At 51.3% G+C, this 18,174-nt stretch overlaps 1 protein-coding gene and 1 long non-coding RNA gene across 9 annotated transcripts in view; one reads left to right on the top strand and one right to left on the bottom strand.

Moving 5' to 3' along the window:
* The window catches only part of LOC141578894 (uncharacterized), a 12,889-nt gene extending 3,360 nt beyond the window's left edge, over nt 1-9,529 (top strand). For 2 of the 4 annotated variants that reach the window (XR_012509750.1, XR_012509752.1), the window contains exons 2-3: nt 2,777-3,065; nt 4,661-9,529. This is a non-coding gene — a long non-coding RNA (uncharacterized LOC141578894). Of the gene's footprint in view, nt 1-2,550; nt 3,066-4,657 lie in introns of those variants that run through there. The other 2 variants (XR_012509749.1, XR_012509751.1) reach the window with 2 other exon arrangements.
* The window catches only part of LOC123613795 (uncharacterized), a 52,527-nt gene that overhangs the window by 29,030 nt on the left and 5,323 nt on the right, over nt 1-18,174 (bottom strand). For 4 of the 5 annotated variants that reach the window (XR_012509748.1, XR_012509747.1, XM_074372678.1 and 1 more), the window contains exons 2-3: nt 7,252-7,426; nt 4,645-4,772 (exon numbers count right to left, since the gene is read on the bottom strand). Coding sequence is in view for 3 of the 5 variants with exons in the window: in XM_074372678.1 (XP_074228779.1) it covers nt 4,645-4,772; nt 7,252-7,426 (303 nt within the window). In the remaining 2 variants the exon portion in view is untranslated. Of the gene's footprint in view, nt 2,572-4,644; nt 4,773-7,251; nt 7,427-18,174 lie in introns of all 5 variants that reach the window. The other variant, XM_074372679.1, reaches the window with a different exon arrangement.

The raw sequence follows: 18,174 nt of genomic DNA, 5'->3' as shown, positions 1-18,174 counted from the left end.
GACCCCTGCACACATCTGTCTCCACCAGCAGGGATGGGGAAGGGGCTCCTGAGAAAAGGCTCACAGGTTCGAGGCTCATTTGCCCTTGCAATTGGCATGAATGCCTATCAGCTACGAAACTTTGGGGGTGGGGGGGATTCTCTGGCACCTGTGCCAGAGCAAGGACCCTTGAAGATGATCTCACTGGACAGAAGGGTGTTAGGGCAGGAGGGGCCCAGTATGTAAGAAGGTGACTTTCCAACCAAAAGAGCTTTAGGTTCAAGAGGGAGGCTTCAGCTTGGAGAGAGCAGGCCCAAGAATGTCTTAGGAAGACCAGAGCATAAAGGATGGCCAGGGGCAGGTGGCCTGTGGGTGCATCTCACCAGAGTTTTCAGAGAAGAAAGAGGCAAGGGTGTAAATGTGTGTGTGGGGGGGTGGGGGGGTAGGGGCAGAAGGAGGGGAGGTTGTCTTCAGACCTGCTGAGCCAGGAGGCAGGATATCAGACCCATCAGGCCTGAAGGCCACTCCTCTAGGCGAATCAGGGCTGCTGACGGGCCTTCTGAGTTGACGGTGTGATGGCGATATTTAGGCCCCACTAGCTGCTCTCACTCTACTCTGGGGAAGATCCAAGACTTCACAGATGCAGAGATGTGATTGATACTATGCACTCAACATCAACCAGAGAAATGGCCCGGACCCAGCCAAGCAGGGAATCTTGGAACTTCTTGGCCCTCGGAACAGAAGAGAAGGGGCAGGGAGCAAGGGAGGAGGGGAGAGAGCAGTCTCTTTCACACACACCCTCATTTATCCTGTTCATTCCACACACAGCCCTGTGGGGGAACAAGGGGAGACACGCAGAGCAATAAGCTGATTCCTAAAGTGCTCTGTCCAGCAAGGGTACTGGTGCTCCAGAGAGGGAGGAGGGACGGGAGGGGAGGGGAGGGGAGAGGCGCAGGGAGCCAGAGGTAAGACGGAGACAGGGCCGGGGAGAATGAAAACCCAGGTTGTTGGTGGTTTCTTTCTTTCTTTCTTTCTTTCTTTCTTTCTTTCTTTCTTTTTTTTTTTTTTGAGAGCCACAAGCTGAGATCAAAGGTGATATTTTTACAGAAACTGAAATAGAAAACCACTGGGCACACAGTGGGAGGTGAGCGTCCGGAACATAGGCCCTTTTATGCAGCCTGTGGCCACAGCCAGAGAACTGCCCTCTGCCCAGGGCCATGGCATGTGGGGGGGCAGTGTGGCCTCAGTCTTCCCAGCTCAGGTCTGAGAAAGAAGGAGATGAGCTGCAGCCCTCGGAGCTGAGAGAGGAGAGGGACAGCTGTGAGGGTCGCAGTGAGTGCCCAAAGTATGTCACCTTTCAAGACCACGTTTGTCACTCTCACCATGGGTGTCAGAGTTATACCAGGCCCCGTTTCATCCTCAAAGAACCCGACAAGGGAGATTATCAGTACCCCTGTTTGGTGGAGGAGAAAACCAAGGCTGAAACAGAAAATAATTTGGTCAAGTCCCACCCAGAGGTGGGAGCAAATTCAGGACCAGCAACCCAGGGCTCCTGGTCCAACACCCTTTCCACTCCCTGTAATCATCACTCACTTACACATCAAATTATTTATTGAGCCTCTGCTCTTGAGGGTCCTAGCTGGCCCTGAGACAACAGGGGCCACACTCAGGTCTACTAGAGCACTGGTTCTCACAGTGGGTCACCAGATCAGCTGCATCAGCCTCGCCTGGGAACATGCTAGAAACACAAGTTGTCAGGGCCCAGCCCAGACTTACTGAGCCAGAGACTCTGGGCATGGACCCAGCCCTCTATATTTTAATGAACTCTCCAGGCGATTCTGATGCACCTGAATTTGAGACTCACTGTACCGCGTTACCTCAGTTTCCATCTCTGTGTTTCGGGGAGCATCACAACCCCCATCTCATAAGGTTGAGCTCAGTATCAGCTAATACATGTTCTGGGCGTGTATCCTGTGCCAGGCATTCTTCTAAGCCCTCTACAAGTATTAACCAATTGAATTTCACAATCTTATGAGATAGGAAATAATACTATCCTCATTTCAGATGAAGAAATGAAGGCACAGAGAGGTAAAGTAACTTGCCCAAGGTTACACAGCTAGAAAGTGGCAGAGCTCTAGCATCCAAGTTCTTATCAGCCAACCAACAGAAAACCCCCAGCAGAGGATCTGGTGCCCAGAATGTGTTCCAGGCATAGCTGAGGACGTGATGATGGCAGTTAGCATTACCTCACCTGAGTTAAGATGATGATCCTCATTTTGTAAATCTGCTGCCCTGTCAAGATCCAGGAATGAGTCAGAGGCAAAGGCAGCCTCAGTGTCTGAAAGCCCAGGGCAGCCCACAGGCCCTCACTATTCATGCAGCTTTGAGATTATGATATACCATCTTGGTCTTCTGGAAACATCCCAGGTTGCTGTAGGGAAGGGTGTGGGCTCTGACAGAGGTGGGCTGGAACCCTAGTTTGGCCCTTCGGGGGCTGTGTGACCTTGAACGAGTTATCTTATCTCTCTGGTCTTTGGATCACCTTTCCTCAGTTGTTAAGTGGATAATGACAGTCTTGAACTTGCCGGGTTTCTGCAGGGGTTGGAGAAGATGACATTCATGCCAGCCGAGGGCCAGCACAGAGCTCTGCATAAACTTGTCCCCTTCCCTTCCCCCTGCCTGCTGCTACCTCAGTAGAAACACCTGCTCTGGATATAGAGAAACTTTGAGAGAAGAAGAAATAAGCATCCAAATAATCAAAATGCCTTTGTCTTCCAACCTCCCTGCCCTTTTCCAGATCTCTTTGAAATAGCCCCCCAGCTAGGGTTTCTGGGGTGAAACACTGGCACCAGCTGCTTCCAAGCTGGGAGTAAAGTGCTCTGTGAAGGGAAGAGGAGGTGTCCTCTCTGCACTGCCACCACTGGCCAGTGTCTGTGATCAGCATGAGCATCTGAGCATTTGCTTTCCGTGAGGAAGTTTGGCCCGGACATCTGAAGCTCATCAGCTGCCTGCTCCCAGGGGGATGACCCTGCTTGGAGAGAATTATCCCGGACAGAGCCACAGAGGATGGAGCAAATGAAGACCAGGTGAGGCCTGGCCACAGGAGGGGGAGCACCGTCTCTGGAGCGGCCTCTGGGGCCCCGCGGAGAGCAGAGGAGGCTGGGAGAAGCACCGGGCCTATGCCCAGCTCCAGACCAGCCTCAGGCTCCGCGGCTATGCAAACTGGAGGTGGGGGGTGCGAGGGGGTCCATTTCCCTCTTTGGGCCTCAGTTTCCCCATGCGTGCATTGGAGGAAGGGTAAGCAAGGCATACATGAGGGCCTTCCAGACCTGACACTGTGGGGTCCCAGCCTGACCTAGAATTCCTGGCCTCTAATGTTTAGCCCCTTGCTGGTGGGAGGTGAGTGATAGGTGGTGGGTGGGGACGTAATTCAGGCATGGATAGCCATGATCCCTCCCCAGCCTGGACATCAGAGGGGAGCTGGGACAGAGAGACCCGAAAGCGATACTGCATTTCAGAGCAGTCAGCCAGGTACCCTCTTAGTGCCCATGGGTGGCAGAGATGGTGTGCTGGAAAGACAACAGCTCCAGCTGGGCCGGTGGCCAGGAGAAAGGCATCCTTCCCTTTGTGGACCCACCACTCCGCCCGCACCCCCTACCAAGTCCAGACCGGCAACAGCTTTCACTTAGCAATTTTTATTAACTCCTTATTTTATGACAGATCCTGTTCTAAACACTATACATTTATTAAAATGATTTAACCCTTTCACTGGGTGGCAGGTCCCAGGTGACTGACCAGCCTGGTGTTTGGCTCTCATCTGGCTGTCCTGATGTTGACCCTTCTCAAGACACCCAGACAGGTCAGGCCACTGGCCCTAACCATGTCACTCAGATCGCTGCCTCCTCCCAACACTACTATAGCTGATACCAGGCATGTCTCCCTTTCTACTGACAGGGGCCTTCTTGCCCCCTCCCCAGTCTCCTTCCCTCCTGGGAGCCAGGTGTCCGGGGTCCTGTTGCCTAGTGGGCCTGGAATCCAGGCAGAGGGCAGGGAGGGCTGATTCAGAGGGCTGTTCACTCAGACCTCAGTGAAGCCTGGCAAAGTGTCTCCACCCTGAGCAGAGAGGCCCTCTGCTGCGGGACTGGGGTGGGCACGGCCCTCAGACAACTCCTCTCTTCTGGACCGTGCTAGACGGGCACACGGCCGAAGTGGGCTGCTCCAAACCTTGGCCTTTCTCTGGATGCCTCACTCCTGGGTTGCTGCGCTCTTTCCTTGGACGGGTGAGCACTTCTGATGACCAGGTCAGAGAGCTATGTCCTGAGCCTGGGATCCTTTTGATTCATTCACTTCCCACAGGGCACTCTAATTATGGGCATTTCCAAGAAAGGTCCAGAGAGAGGTAAGGGCCCACCCAAGTTCACTCAGCCGGTCAGGACTGAGAGGACCCTGGTTTCCCAGACCATTCCTAATTAAATAGTGCATCACTTTCAGATATGAAAAATGAATTCTGGGAGTGCAGAAAAGTTAGAAAATACAGATAAGCAAAAGCAAATATGAAGATACCTTCAGTTTGTTTCTTAGAGAACCTACCACCCTTCCCCAGCCCTTCTCTCCCCCCGGGCTTCAGCCACACTCCCCCGGCCCCAGCCATAATCAATACCTCACCTCCGTTTGCCAGCAGCTGTTCCCTGAGGACTAAGCCTTGACAGCAGATCCTGGAAGACAGCCTTAGACCGGATTCTGGAAAGGCCTGGCGTCTATTCCGGAACAGCAGAGCTTCCGCCCAAACGGAACTGTTTAAGTGCAGATATAGTCAGAAACAGTCCCAGCCAGGAGTCCAGAGCCTGCATCCAGTCCTGCCTAGACTGTGGATTGACTCTGTGACCTTGGGCCAGTCCCTGGCCTCTGTTTCTTCTGCTGTAAAATGTGGACTTGGACTTGACTATGTGGTTTCCCCACGGCTGATCTGTCACCTTCTCTTGGGCAAGGACTGTGCCCTCTCCTCTTGGATGGGACATAGCATTTGGGATCAGAGTGCAGGGTTCAAGCTCCCCTGGTGATGGTCCAGACCATCCCTCCCCAGCTGTGTGACCATCAGCAGGACACCACACCACACAGTCCTCTACGCCCCCGTGGAAAGACACAGCCCAGATGCTGACCCTCTCGTGTCTCAGGGTGGCCGTAGATCCCATGAGAGGTGGACCTTAAAGACCTCTGGACAACACAGAGCAAGGAGTTGTACTGGGCTGTTACGAGAGGGTGTCCTCGGCCTGCCCGGTGCCTGGCTCCTTCCTGGTTCCATGCTGGCTCAGGGGGTCTGGCCCAGGCTTGTAGATAGAGCCACTGCCTGCCCACGGGCTCACATCACTCTGGCAGAGGAATGTGTGGATCCGGGGCCCAGCCCACCACAGGAAGTCTCAGTAACGATGCCCAGAGGGCCTTGGGGCCCATGAAAGCATGGCCAGCAGCTTCCCTTGTTGGAACTCATAGAGGCCATTTTAAAACACAGTGCTGACTTTTTCCCTTTCTTTCTTTTTCCATTCTGGCTAAGGCATGGAATGTGAAAGTGGCTAAATTAGCACAGGAAGATGTAGAGGCTGGGTTCATGGGCTGACTCAGCTTTCTGGGGTCCTAGAAACAATGGGAGACCCAGGAAGTCTGGCCTCTGTTTCCTCATGCCCACCTTGACCCCACTCCAGGCTCCCCTGACAGGACCAGCGTCGGGTGTGGGTGAGCGATAACAGCCTGCCTCTGGTTCCCAGGTGACCTCTCAGGACCTCAGCTTGCCATCTGTTATGGACTGGATGTTTGTGCACCCCACCCCCGCCCCCGAATTCATATGCTGAAGACCTACCCCCAAGTGTGATGGTATTTGGGGATGGGGCCTTTGAGAGGTAACTAGGTTTGGAGGAGGACATGAGAGTGGAGCCCCACAGTGGGATTAGTGGCTTTATAGGGAAAGGAAGAGAGACCAGAGATCTCTGTTTCTCTGTCTTTCTCTGGGAGCACACAGAGAACGTGTGAACCCACAGTGAGATGGCCACCACCCACAAGCCGGGAAGAGGGCTCTTACCAAGCACTCACTGGCCAGCACCTTGATCTTGGACTTCCCAGCCTCCAGCTCTGTGAGAAATAACTGTCTGTGGTTTAAGCCACCCAATCTATGGCATTTTATTAGGGGACCCTGAATGGACTAAGACACACGGATGAAACAGGCATAATAACCCCTCCCCTGACTATTGCTGATAAGAATAAGATGCAGTACTAGCTGACCGTTCATTGAGTAATGCACTCACTCAACCAATACGTGCAAAACAGCTTCTGTGCAACAGGCACTGTTCTAGAAGCTGAGGTATAGCAGTGAGCAAAGCGGACAAAGCTCCCTGCCCTTGAGGAGCTGACGTTCTAGTAGGGAAGACCGACAGAAACCAGATAAAGCACTGAAGGATGTAGTGTGTCTGATGGATGACAGAAAGTGTCACGGAGGGCAAGTCCCCCTGGAAGGAGGCCAGCACACCAGCAGGGAGGGGCGGGCCTGTTCACACTTGGAAATAAGGCAGTCAGGGCAGGCCGCTGTGAGAAGGGGGCCTTTGGGGAGGGCTGAAGGAAGAGAGGGGAGGCCATGTGATCACTTAGGGAAAGGGCATTCCCAGCTGTGAAAGGACACTGGCTATTGTAGGAAGCAGGGTACCGGCTAGAAATGATTTCTAAGTGTGTCTTCTGCCCCTCAAAAGCGCCCAGCTCCATTCTGGGCACAGGCAGGCTCTGAAGGGTCCAGGGCATAACTGCAGATGGTCCAGTCTCATCTTCCTGTTAGCCTCCCCTTAATGGGCCATTGTTAAGCAGCTCTTTCATGTTAGGCACCAGAGAATGCCTGAGGGCCCCAGAGAAAGCTCAGGCCTGCAACAGACTGGGTGTCAGGAGGCCTGGGCTCTCATTCTGGCTCTGCTGCTGGCTGACAAGGTGACATTAGACAAGGCACTGGCCTTAATTTCCCCATCATTAAAAAAAAGGTGGATACTGGTTGTCAGGGGCTGAGGGGAAGGGAAAGGGAAGCAGGGATGCTGTTGAGTACGGGGTTTCTTTCTAGGGTGATGAAATGCTGTGGAGTTAGATAGTGGTGATGGTTGCACAACTTTGTAAATATACTAAAATCTACTGGCTGGCACATTTAAAAATAGAAAAAAAATATGGTTGGTTGGACAAGACAACAGGATGAAACACTAACATTATTTGTACCTATGGGGCCTGGACTCAGCATTTGCCTGTTACCTCATGATCTCTAGGGTTCCTCCCAGTTCAGACTTTCTGTGATCCACCGCATTGATGTTCACGTTGCCATCACTCATCAGTACATCCAACTTGAGCCCCTCACCCAGGCCCAAAACTAGGATAGAGACGGGGAAGAGGTGAGAAGCGGATGCATCTCCCAGCAGGAGCTCAGAGCCTGTGAAGGAAATCAGAAGTGCACATTGGACCCAAGAAGTTCTTCTCTTTAGAACTAGCTCCTTCCTTTCCTTTCCTTGTATGGAAAAGAACCCCAAAATACAAGGGGGACACACAACTCTGTGTCCGTACGAGGGGCCCTGGGAGTTGATTTATTCATTTATGCACCAGAGCCTTTGGCTGGGTGTTCAGGATGCAATAGTGGGCAAGTCAGACCCAGCCCTGCCCTTAGGAAGGGAGACAGACGTTAAAATGATCAAACACACAATTAAGAATTTCTTTGATTATTGTGATTGTGATCGGAACCGTGGAAGGAAAACACATGATGTATTGAATGGCTGACCAAGGGCACTGACATGGCTGGAGCTGGGTTCTAAGGGCGAGTAGGAACAATGAAGGGGTGTGGAGATGGGGGTGGCGTGGGGCAGGGTGTTCCAGACAATTCCAAGGCCCTAAGTGTCTGCAGAGGAAGGCGAGTGAAGGAAGCACAGAGAGCCGGGGGCGGGGGGGTGGGCGGGGTTGGGGGGCAGCTGCATCAGGAACAGGCCAGGCCCAACCGGGCAGGGTCTTAGAGGCCCGGAGGCCACACATAACCGTTTATGCCTGTTGTCCCCCTCACTCTGGAGTGTCTCAGTTGGGACAATAAACTGTACAGCCACCCGACTTACAGGTCACACGAAGGAGTTTGTCCTAAGAACAACCCATGTTCCAGGAAGGTCTGGTCGTTCTCCTCCAAGCCTGCTGTTCTGCACGTCGGGAGCGAGGCGCTGCCAGCCGGCGCGGCCACCGTGGTTGTTTCAGCTGGATGATGTGTGAGGGGCCCGGCTTGGCAGCTGCTGGCCATCCGGCCACGCCGTCCTCCTCCCAGGCAGACCCTGCTGCCCCCACGCCAGCCTCCCCGGCTTCAGTATCTCGAGGTGAAAGCTTTGCCGCCAGGTCTCAGGCCAACCCTGGTTCTTGGCTCCAGGTTCGGTGAGCCGGTTTCCGGCCGTCCCGCCCTCGGCTGCTCCCCGAGGACCAGCTCCAGGCCTCGGCCACAGCCTCTTGCTCTTTCCACTCTTGTTTTTAATTTTTGCCTCTCTTTATTTTCCTCTCTGTGTGACTCTGTCTGCGGGGCTCTCCCTCTTTCATTTGCCTTCTTTTTTTTCTCTTTTCTCTCCAGGGTAGCTTGGCACCAAGAAAAGTTTGCGTTTCAGGACAGATGGAATGGGGTTCCATCCTTGCTCTGTCACCTGCTGGCCGTGTGATCTTGAGCAAACACATCCTTCTCCTCTGAGCCAGTTTTGGGTTCTGTGAAATGGATGTGATCTGCCTGAGTCCTGCGTCCCTGGGTAGTTGTGAGCTGGGATGAAGTTCAGAGTCCTTTCTGGAAGTTGAAGGTGCTCAGCAAATGGCAGGTTCCTCCTACCTTCCTCTTGCACTTTCTTCTCCCTGACCTTCTGCATGCTTTGCTCACTTACCCACAAAGTGAGAAACCGAAGCCTTCCCGCAGGACCCCAACCACCTTGCTCTCCCGGCGCGGCCCCACCAAACCGAGACTGGTGTGGAGCCAAGAGCCTCATGACACGTGCGGCCTGCTCTATGCTAGCCTGGGGCAGGAGGACGTGCCTGGATGCCGTAAGACTCCTGGGAAGGGGGACACCTCCATGGGAGGTGTCTTCTGAGTTATGCTGTGATGCAGACACCAGACTCCTGTGTTTTCATCAACTGATGGACAAAAGGCAGCCTTTCACACACCCTCAGGCCTGCAGATTTCCGACTGTCCCCCACCCCCACATCACACCCTGCGCTTTCCAGCATCCCCTGGGGCTAAAACAAGATAGAGCAGGAAACTGAGGCTCAGGAATATCCAGAGGCTGGTATTTTTTGTAACAAGAATGTGTTCAGTGTAATATATTGTCCTATTTATTAAAAGGCAAATTAAATAGTTTGCCTAGGGTGCCAGTGGATCTGGAATTGAAACACAGGTCTGAGGGACTCCAGACTTCACATTTGTTCTCCTCTCTCTGTCACATACTGGTGACTATGTGGATCCTTCTGTAACTTACTTCCTAGATGTCACTTAAAAGACAATTGTGTAATAAACCCATACATTTGTGGTCAACTGAGTTTTGACAAAACAGCCAAGACAATTCAATGGAAAAAGAATACTCTTTTTAATAAATGATGCTGGGACAACTAGCCAGCCACATGCAAAAGAATGAAGTTGCACCCCTACCTCACGCCATTTACAAATATGAACTCAAAATGGATCGAAGACCTAAATGTAGGAGCTAAAACTAGAAAACTCTTAGAAGAACACACAGGTGTAAATCTCTATGGTCTCAGATAAGATAATCATTTGTCAGATATGACACCAAAAACATAAGTAGCCAATGGAAAAAAATAGAGAAATTCTATATCATAAAAATGAAAAACTCTGTACTTCAAAAGACACTATTGAGAAAGTGAAAAGGCAACACACAAAATGAGAGGAAATATTTGCAAACAGCTATATCTGTTAAGACTGTAGTATCCTAATATTCAATGTATATAAAGAACTCTAATAACTCAACAACAACAAAAGAACTTTTATAATTCAACAATAAAAAAAGACAACTCATTTTTTTAAAAGGGCAAAATATTTGAATAAACATTTCTCCAAAGCAAATATACAAACGGCCAATGAACACATGAAAATATGCTCAATATCATTAGTCACTGGGGAAATTCAAATCACAACCACAGTGAGATATCACTTCTCACCCACTAGGATGGCCAAAAATTAAAAAGAAAATAACAAGTGTTGGCAAGGATGTGGAGAAATTGGAATCTTTACACATTGCTGGTAGAATTGTAAAATGATGAAGCCACTGTGGAAAACAGTTTGGCAATTCATCAAAATCATAGAGAGTTACCATATAATCCAGCAATTCTACTCTCCCCTCCACACACAAATTGAAAGCCTATATTTCATACAAAGCGTGTACATGAATATTCACAGCAGCATTGTTGATAATAGTCAACAAGTGGAAACAACCCAAATGTGCATCAGCCGATCAATGGAGAAACAGAATATGCTATATCCATATAATGGAATATTATCCAGTTATAAGAAGAAATGAAGTACTACAACATGGATGAACTTGAAGATGAACTTGAAACACCCAGAATAGGAAAATCCATAGGATATTTGCAGTTGCTAGGGGATGAGGTGGTGGGTGGACTGGGGATTGATAGGTATGGGATTTCTTTTTGGGGTGATGGAAATGCTCTAAAGTTAGAAAGTGGTGATGGTTGCACAGATTTGTGGATATACTAAAACCCACCAAACTGTACACTTTAAAATAGTAAATATATGGTATGTGAATTATATCTCAAAATTTTTTCTTAAAAAAAAGTCATTGTGTAGATCTGTAGGGCAGCTTGCAGAGCACCGAACCCAACATCTACCCACACCCTGTGTTAAAGATGAGAAATTATAGCCCAGCTAGGGGAAGGATTACACAGCAAGTTTGAGACAGAGTAGGGATAGGACCCAGAGCTATATGTGCCTCCGCTCTCCCCTGCTCAGATTGTTAGTTCCTAGAGGACAGGAAACTTTGCTCATTTTGTACCTCCTATAAAAGCAGCACAGGACTCTGGGGTACATTGCAGAGGTAATAGTCAGGGTGACTCCAGTTGCAAGAGACCTGACTCCAGTGAGCCTAACAAACGTGGATTCACTGACTCACATAACTGAGAGGGACGTGGGTGTGCTGGGGACCCAAATGACCTTCACTCTCCCTTCCTGTTTCTTCTCTTCCTCTTGCCTTTTCCTTGTCTTCATAGGACAAGGAAGACAGCTGCTGGCTGCTTGCAGCTCTGGGGATCACACCTTTAGAGCTTGCATTCCAAAGGGGAGCTAACTGCTTTCTCGCAGAACCCAGTAATGCAAGCTGAGGGAAACAGCTCTATTTGGTCTAGTTGGGTCATATTATGTGGACTGGTCGATGGTCTCCAAAAGGTCAGGCCTTCTAACAGAGTACTGGGCGTGGCGACCTGCTGCCCTACCAGAACCCCAGAAAGTTGGGGATGGAAGCAAGAGGGAGGCTGAGCAGGCAAAACCTCATCTACCTCCTTCCTTCCCTAGGGGCCACTGTGGGAGGACCTAAGAGCCAGGGAAGAAGGCAGTCATGGTTTTTAGATACAGAGTGACCTGGGGTCCAAGGCCCAGCTTTTTACTTTCTGTCTGTGTGCGGTGGGCAAGTGACTCTTCTCCCACCCCCAGCCCCCAACCTGCTTTCTGAACTATAAAGTGAGAACAGTAATTCCCAGCTCAGAGAATTGTAAATATTTGAGTAAGGAGCCCAGAGCGATCTCGCTGGGCCTGGCACACAGTAGGGGCTGAGCTAAGGGCAGTTGTTACCATTGTTACTGATGCTCTCTGTGGGTTGATGTTTAGCCTCCAGTCAGAAGCTGGGGATTCTGAGCAAATGCTTCAGACAATAGGGGCTTCCCAAGGTCCAGATCCCCAGCCCAGAGCTGGGGGGATGGCTTGAGAGGGACCACTCCTCCTTGGGTAAGGATTGCCCTGTGGGGTATGACTCAGGGTCAGCCCACCGCTGCCTCAACCTGCTGGTGAGCTTGGCCTGTTGATCTCTCCTTTCTCAGCTCAGTGTCCCCTGAACCAGACAGCCCTGCTCTGGGTGACTGGTCAGGATTCCTCTGCATCTAAGGCTATTATGAACTCAAGATGTGTCACCTCCAGAAGGGGCCTACACCCCTCAATTGTATGAAGGGATCAAGTAGCCCTGGCTGCAGAGTTGAGTTCTGCTCTGTGCAAAGCCCTGTGTGGAACATGGGGACTCACAGATGACTCTGACAGGGCCCTGTGCTCAAGACTCCTGCAGCCTGCTGGATGAATGGACATGGCCACTGACTCCCTGGGTCACCTTGGGCAAGTCACCACCCTGCTCCAGAGCTCCTTTTTGCCCCATCTGTAAAGGAAGGAGTTAACCATGTTGACGACAGCCTGTGGCCAGGCCCACAGCCTCATCTAGTCCCAGAGAGGTGGCTGGGTAGCCCATCCCCCATGCCTCAGCCTCAAATCTAGTGACATCATCCCCAGCCCTCTCCGTCTCCCCAGCAACTGGGGTGCTGGCTGAGGCTCCCCAGGGGCCCAGACCGTCTGGATTTCCTTACACATAACTGTACCTTGCCCACATTTTCACAATTAAATTGTCAGTTTGGGTTAAGTGTTGTCCGCTGACGGCTGTCAACCTCTCTCTGGCTCCCCTCACTCTTCACCCAGTGTAGGTAACTGAGAACATCTTGCCCAGCCGGTCCCTCAGCACTGTGGAAAGAGGCTACGATGCAACGGGAGGCAGGAGGTTTGGGCTCCAGCCCAGTTCTGCCATACATTTGCTGTGCGGTTTTGGGCAAGTGACTTCCCCTCTCTGGGCCTAGGTTTCCCCACCTTAAAATAGGGCTAATCATCTTTGCCCAGCCTTCTTCCCTCCACTCCCAAGGCAGCTGCTAGTCTCAAAGGAGCTCAAAACTGCTGCAGGGCTTAGAAAACTGTAAGCCCAGCTCAGAGGTTAAGGATGGTTCATACCATGAGCAAGCAGGCCTTGAAAGGGACTTCTCTGAGTCACTGCCAGATAAACAGGTAAGGTTAGTCCTCGCTCTGGTCTTCCCTGCATCCCTTTGGCTGCAGATCTGGCTCAGGTCTCATCCCCTGGCCTCCTTCACAGCCTGTTCCAAAACAGAAAAGGCAGAAAATATGCTCTTCCCAACAGAGCCTGGCCCTGAAGATGCAGAGTCGCGGTGCTAGGCCAGAGGGTCAAGGGCCCTGCTTCTCATGACTGGTGTGTTCACACTGAGTGGCTAGGCTCTCCCTCCCTACGATGGGTCTAAACCACTCTTGGTTCCACCCCAAGCTCCCAGGAATTCTCTCTCACCTCCCCTCGTGATCCACCCCCAGATCAGGCCAGACTTGAATCCCACATCTGACTATACCCCGAGTTCAGACAAGTGACAAACTGACTCCAGACCTCCTCCATGTCCCCCTTGGCAAAGCTTATGCTCTCTAGCTCAGCGTTCGGGGCCCTCCAGGCACAGATCTGTCTATTCCCAGTCATCTTCCCTCCTGTCACCCTTGATGCCAGCAACACGGAGCCCCCTGCCACACACTCTGCTTCCTTGAAACCAAACTTCCCCCTCTTGTCTTTGGTTAAGCTGTTTCTGCTGCTGAGAAGGCCCTCCCCCACCCCCGGCCACCTGACAATTCCTCCCCCACCTGCACATTATTTATATAGACATGAATGCTAAGTACAAATGCACTCTCCATCTGGAACTGTTTATGTACCTGGCAGAAAAAGAACTAACCTTTATCAAGGACTGATTACATGCAGAGCATTTTACATTTCGCCTCTTTAAGCCCCACAGCAAACCTATATGGTAAATTTCACTACTCCAATTTTCCAGATGAGAAAACTGAGGCTCAAAGACAGGTAATATCTTTTCCAAGGCCATACAGAGGTGGGGTTGCAGCTGAAACCTCAAAACATGGGCTCCCAGAGTCCATGCTTGTTTCAATCCCTGGTAGAAACACTTCCCTTAAGGTTACAGTTGTGGCCAGGGTTCCATGTACATGAAAACACTTGCTATCAAAGGAAATCACGCTGCTTTGCAAATGCCAGGGACCACTGCAAAGCACCCAGGGCTGTCATATGGATGAGGGGACCCAGGAAGAGAGTCCAGACCATGGGAGGAGTCATAGATCTCTGCCCTTAATGAAGAAGGACCTTCTCCCATGGAGAGCCTTCCCATGGTGGAAAAGGCTGCCCTGGAGGGAGTGAGCTCCCTTCCCTGGAGGTTTGCAAGCAGAGGCCAGTGAGGAATGCACTCATTCCTTTGGCAGTTTTGGAAGAACCACTGTTCACTGGCCCTGATGGAGTACCAGGGACACAGCATGGGTGAGACAGAGCCTGTCACTGACCAGTGCTGCTCCCAGAGCAGTGGGGACATTTACAGGAGCTCCAGTGGCCAGAACGTCAGGGTTCTAAGAGGGTAAGTGGCCCAACTTTGAGATTCTGAAATGACCTGAGACACATGAATATTTTCCATTTTTTCACTATATAAGCCTGGCTGCTTCAAGTATCTCTCACTATGTAACAAACCATATCAAAATTCAGTGGCTGAAGAAAAACAACTAGTTGATTCTCCTGATTCTGTAGGCTGAGTCGGCAGTTTGGCCGATCTCTCTGGACTCCCTCGAGAGGCCACACTTGGCTGGTGGGTCAGCCAGGCCTGGGTTCTGCTGGGCTGGCCAGGCCCTCTCCACGTGGTATCAGGGCCTCTCTTTACACTTACAGCCCAGCCTGGGCTTCTGAGGGTGGCGGGGCGAGGCTCCACGGGGGTGAAGGAAGAAGCTGCAAGGACCCTGAAGCCTGGGCCCCAGAACATGGCCAGCATCAATCCTGTCACATGCGTTGATCCAATCAAGTCACAAAGCCAGCCCAGATCAAGGGCTTGGGTAATAGTCTTCATCTTTGCATGGAGTCACATTTCAAACAGGTGTGTGTGTTCTGGGATGAGAGGGACCGGTGCCATTAAAAAAGCTCCCTCGCTGGCCTGCCCAGAAAGAGTTCAGACAAGTGACAGGCTGACAAATGACTCAAGGCTTATGGGCTGAGTGTCAGAAGACCTGGTTTCTCAGTTCTCCTGCATCAGAGACCAGTGATATGAGACAAGCTGTTGTCCTCTCTCAGCCTCAGTTTCTCTCTGTGTGCAATGGGGGCCCTGAGTGTGGTGGGTCTCTGGCCTTGTATGTATGCAGGATGGGTCCCACGTGCAGAAACAATGACTTGTATTCATACCAGAGAAGGAGAAGCCCAACCAGAGAAGAAACTGCCAACCTAGACCTAGTGCCCACAGCTTTCCATTCCTCCCGTTCTGGTGGCAGCACTGCCGGGCCATTCCCAGGGGTGGCCCCTCCCATGGCAATAGCAGCTGTTGATCAAGGGCAGGTCATGTGACTCAAGCTGGCCAATCAGCCACCTTCCCTGGGACTGATACAGAGGCCCAGGGAGACAGAAGTTCTCATTTGCCTCGAATAATGAACTGGGGCTGTCAGTGGCCACAGAGCAGAGGGAAGGAATGAGGCCCATGTTGCCTGAAAGAGTAGCAAGAATCAGAAAAGAGTTTCAGACAGCATGTCAGGGAGCTCCTGTCCCAGTGAGCGCAGGTCTCCCTTCAGATCCCCAGCCACCCCGATTTCTCCTCCTCATACGAGCCAATTAGTTTCCCTTAGGTTTAAGCTGGTTGAGGTTGGATTTCTCTCTTGGAGTTGAAAGAGGCCTGAGAAAACACAAACATTGTCTCCTGAGCTGCCACCACCATGATTAAACAATGGAGAATTGAAAGTGGCCTTTCAGAAGTAACACAACGTAGCGATGGGTGGTGGGTGGCGTTGTGTTATGTGCACCCAGGATAGAAACCTCCCACCTGACCCTGACGGCCCCAAGCCTGCCCCCTGAGCCCTGTAAAAGACTAAACCCTCCTCCAAGGTCAGAGAGGAGAACACTCCCTCCTGAGCAGTGGGCAGAGGACACGCCTCACCCATAGGCAAAGAACTGCCTCGCACACAGTAGGTGTGCGATATAATCTCCCAGGAACCTTGGGAGGGAGTGGTTTAGTGATTTTCCCATTTTGCAGATGATGAAACCAAGGATCACAGAGGGTGAGTGACTTGTCCAGGGTCACACCGTGAGGAAGTGCAGGAGGAGAGTCTGAGAGCCAGGCCCAGGTGCTCTGATGACACGCTTGCTGCTATTTGATCCTCCTCTCCCTTGCTGGGGAGATCTGAGTTCATTGGACATGCCATCCTTTTCTGAAAAGCCCCTGGTGCTGGAAAGGCACACTTTGGTCTCATCATGTCTACCATGTTCATGATTCATCCTATGACAGGGGTAAGAGGAGACCCAAGACCAAGGGTCTGGAGCTGAAAAAGGCCTGGAGGTTGTCTAGTTCAACCCCTTCACTTACAGATGAGGTGACAGACTCAGAGAGGGCAAAATAATGACCTGCTGTCACACAGCCAACTCCTGACGGGGCTAAGGACTGGAACCTGGTCACACGTGCCCCCATCCAGGGCTCCTGGAAATTACTGACTTGCCCTCTCCCCATTGCCCCTCACCAAGGCCTTGGCCCCAAGAGAGGGAAGCTGAGGTGGGCCGAGGGGTCAGTAGAGGTGAACATGGTAAATGCAACTGTGGCTTCCCCCATCTCATGTCCTTCCCTGGGTGCCCCCAGGGTGGTGTGTAGAAAGAAATATGCCCTGGACCAATAGCAGCCAGGCAGGGGCTGAGAAGCCAGCTGACAGGAAGCCCCAGCACATATGGGCAATCAGGTAACCAGAATCACTGGGAGTAATGGAGAAGGAAACTATATTAACATCTACAGCAGCAGCCAAGAGGGTGCCTACCCTGCCCTGCTCAGAGCTTCCTTCCCTCTGAAGGGGAGCTGGCAGCCCAGACCTGACACACAGTGGCCCTTGAGGAGGCTCCTGACTGAAGGAGGCAGGAGGTAGAGGGAGGAGGGGAGATCAGTTGGTTCTAAAGATGAAAAAAAGTTTTTCTCGGAAGTGTCTCAGAGAACCCCAGAATGTCTGAGGTGGTAAAATACTCTCCCTCATGCAAATGGGGACTAGGGGGCAGGGAGGAGCAGACCCCTGCCCAGGTCTCCTTTGACAATCAACCCACAATTTTGCCACCACATCCCCTCCACTCCCCTCCCAGGGCAGGTGTTCTAGCTGATGCCTGGGACTTGAGTCATAAGACAGAGCTGAGGAGCTGGGAGGGTCCCAGAGAGCTCAGGGCTGGGCTTCAGAAATCCTGGGATCTTCTGGCTTCTCTCAGCTCCTCTCGAGAAAATGCAGAGTCATCAGCCTCCTCCCATCTGTGTCAGTGGGGACCACCAGCTCCAGTGCACTCTGAGCCCTAAAGATCTGGATTTGAACATCAGCTCCAAACACTTGCCAGCTCTTCTCTTTTGAGCCTCAGCTTCTACATTTATGAAAAGGGGTACTAATCCCCATCTTGGAGAATATAGGGGATTTGACAGGATTGTATTATTCCCATTTTATAGATGAGGAAACTAAGGTTTAGAGAGTTTAAGCAAATTGCCCAAGATCACACAGCTAAAAAATAAAATTGGGCAAAATCAGTATTAGAACCCAAGTCTATGTGACTCCAAATTGTTTTGTGAATCTCCTTTAGCTAGGAGCCAGAAGATTTCTGTTTGAAGTACTGCTTATGCAAATATTTGGAGGCAACTGCTTTAGTTTCTGAAAGAAGTAAAGGGCTAGACCCAGAGGACAGCACATCCCAACTGGACAGAAGTCACTTGGAATGGCCAGAGTGCCTTGGGGTAGGAGAACTAAGGACACTCTTGACCCCCATGGGTAGCCTCTTAGGAGGAGCAGCCTTATCTCCCAGGTGCCCTTCCTACACACCCTACCCAAAGCCCCACTCCCTGCCTGTGGCTTTTTTAAATGGGATTGACCCCAATGCTCTGGAAGAAGAGATGGGAGTGTCCCAGCATGTGTTCGCAAGGACATTCCAGAGACTGTATGTAGTCGTATATATGCCCGCTAAGAAGCTCTATGTGTGTTCTCACTGCGTGCATGGAAACACATGTGCATTTGTGCGTGAACTAGATGGGGACTGGTCTGCATGTCTAGCCTCATCTTGAAGATGTGTATGGCCATTTAAGCTGTATGTGCTA

Source organism: Camelus bactrianus, chromosome 10 (genome assembly GCF_048773025.1).
Source record: "Camelus bactrianus isolate YW-2024 breed Bactrian camel chromosome 10, ASM4877302v1, whole genome shotgun sequence".
NCBI lineage: Eukaryota > Metazoa > Chordata > Mammalia > Artiodactyla > Camelidae > Camelus > Camelus bactrianus.
The sequence above is the reverse complement of the archived record's forward strand: the minus strand, read 5'-3'. Positions and strand labels throughout refer to the sequence as shown.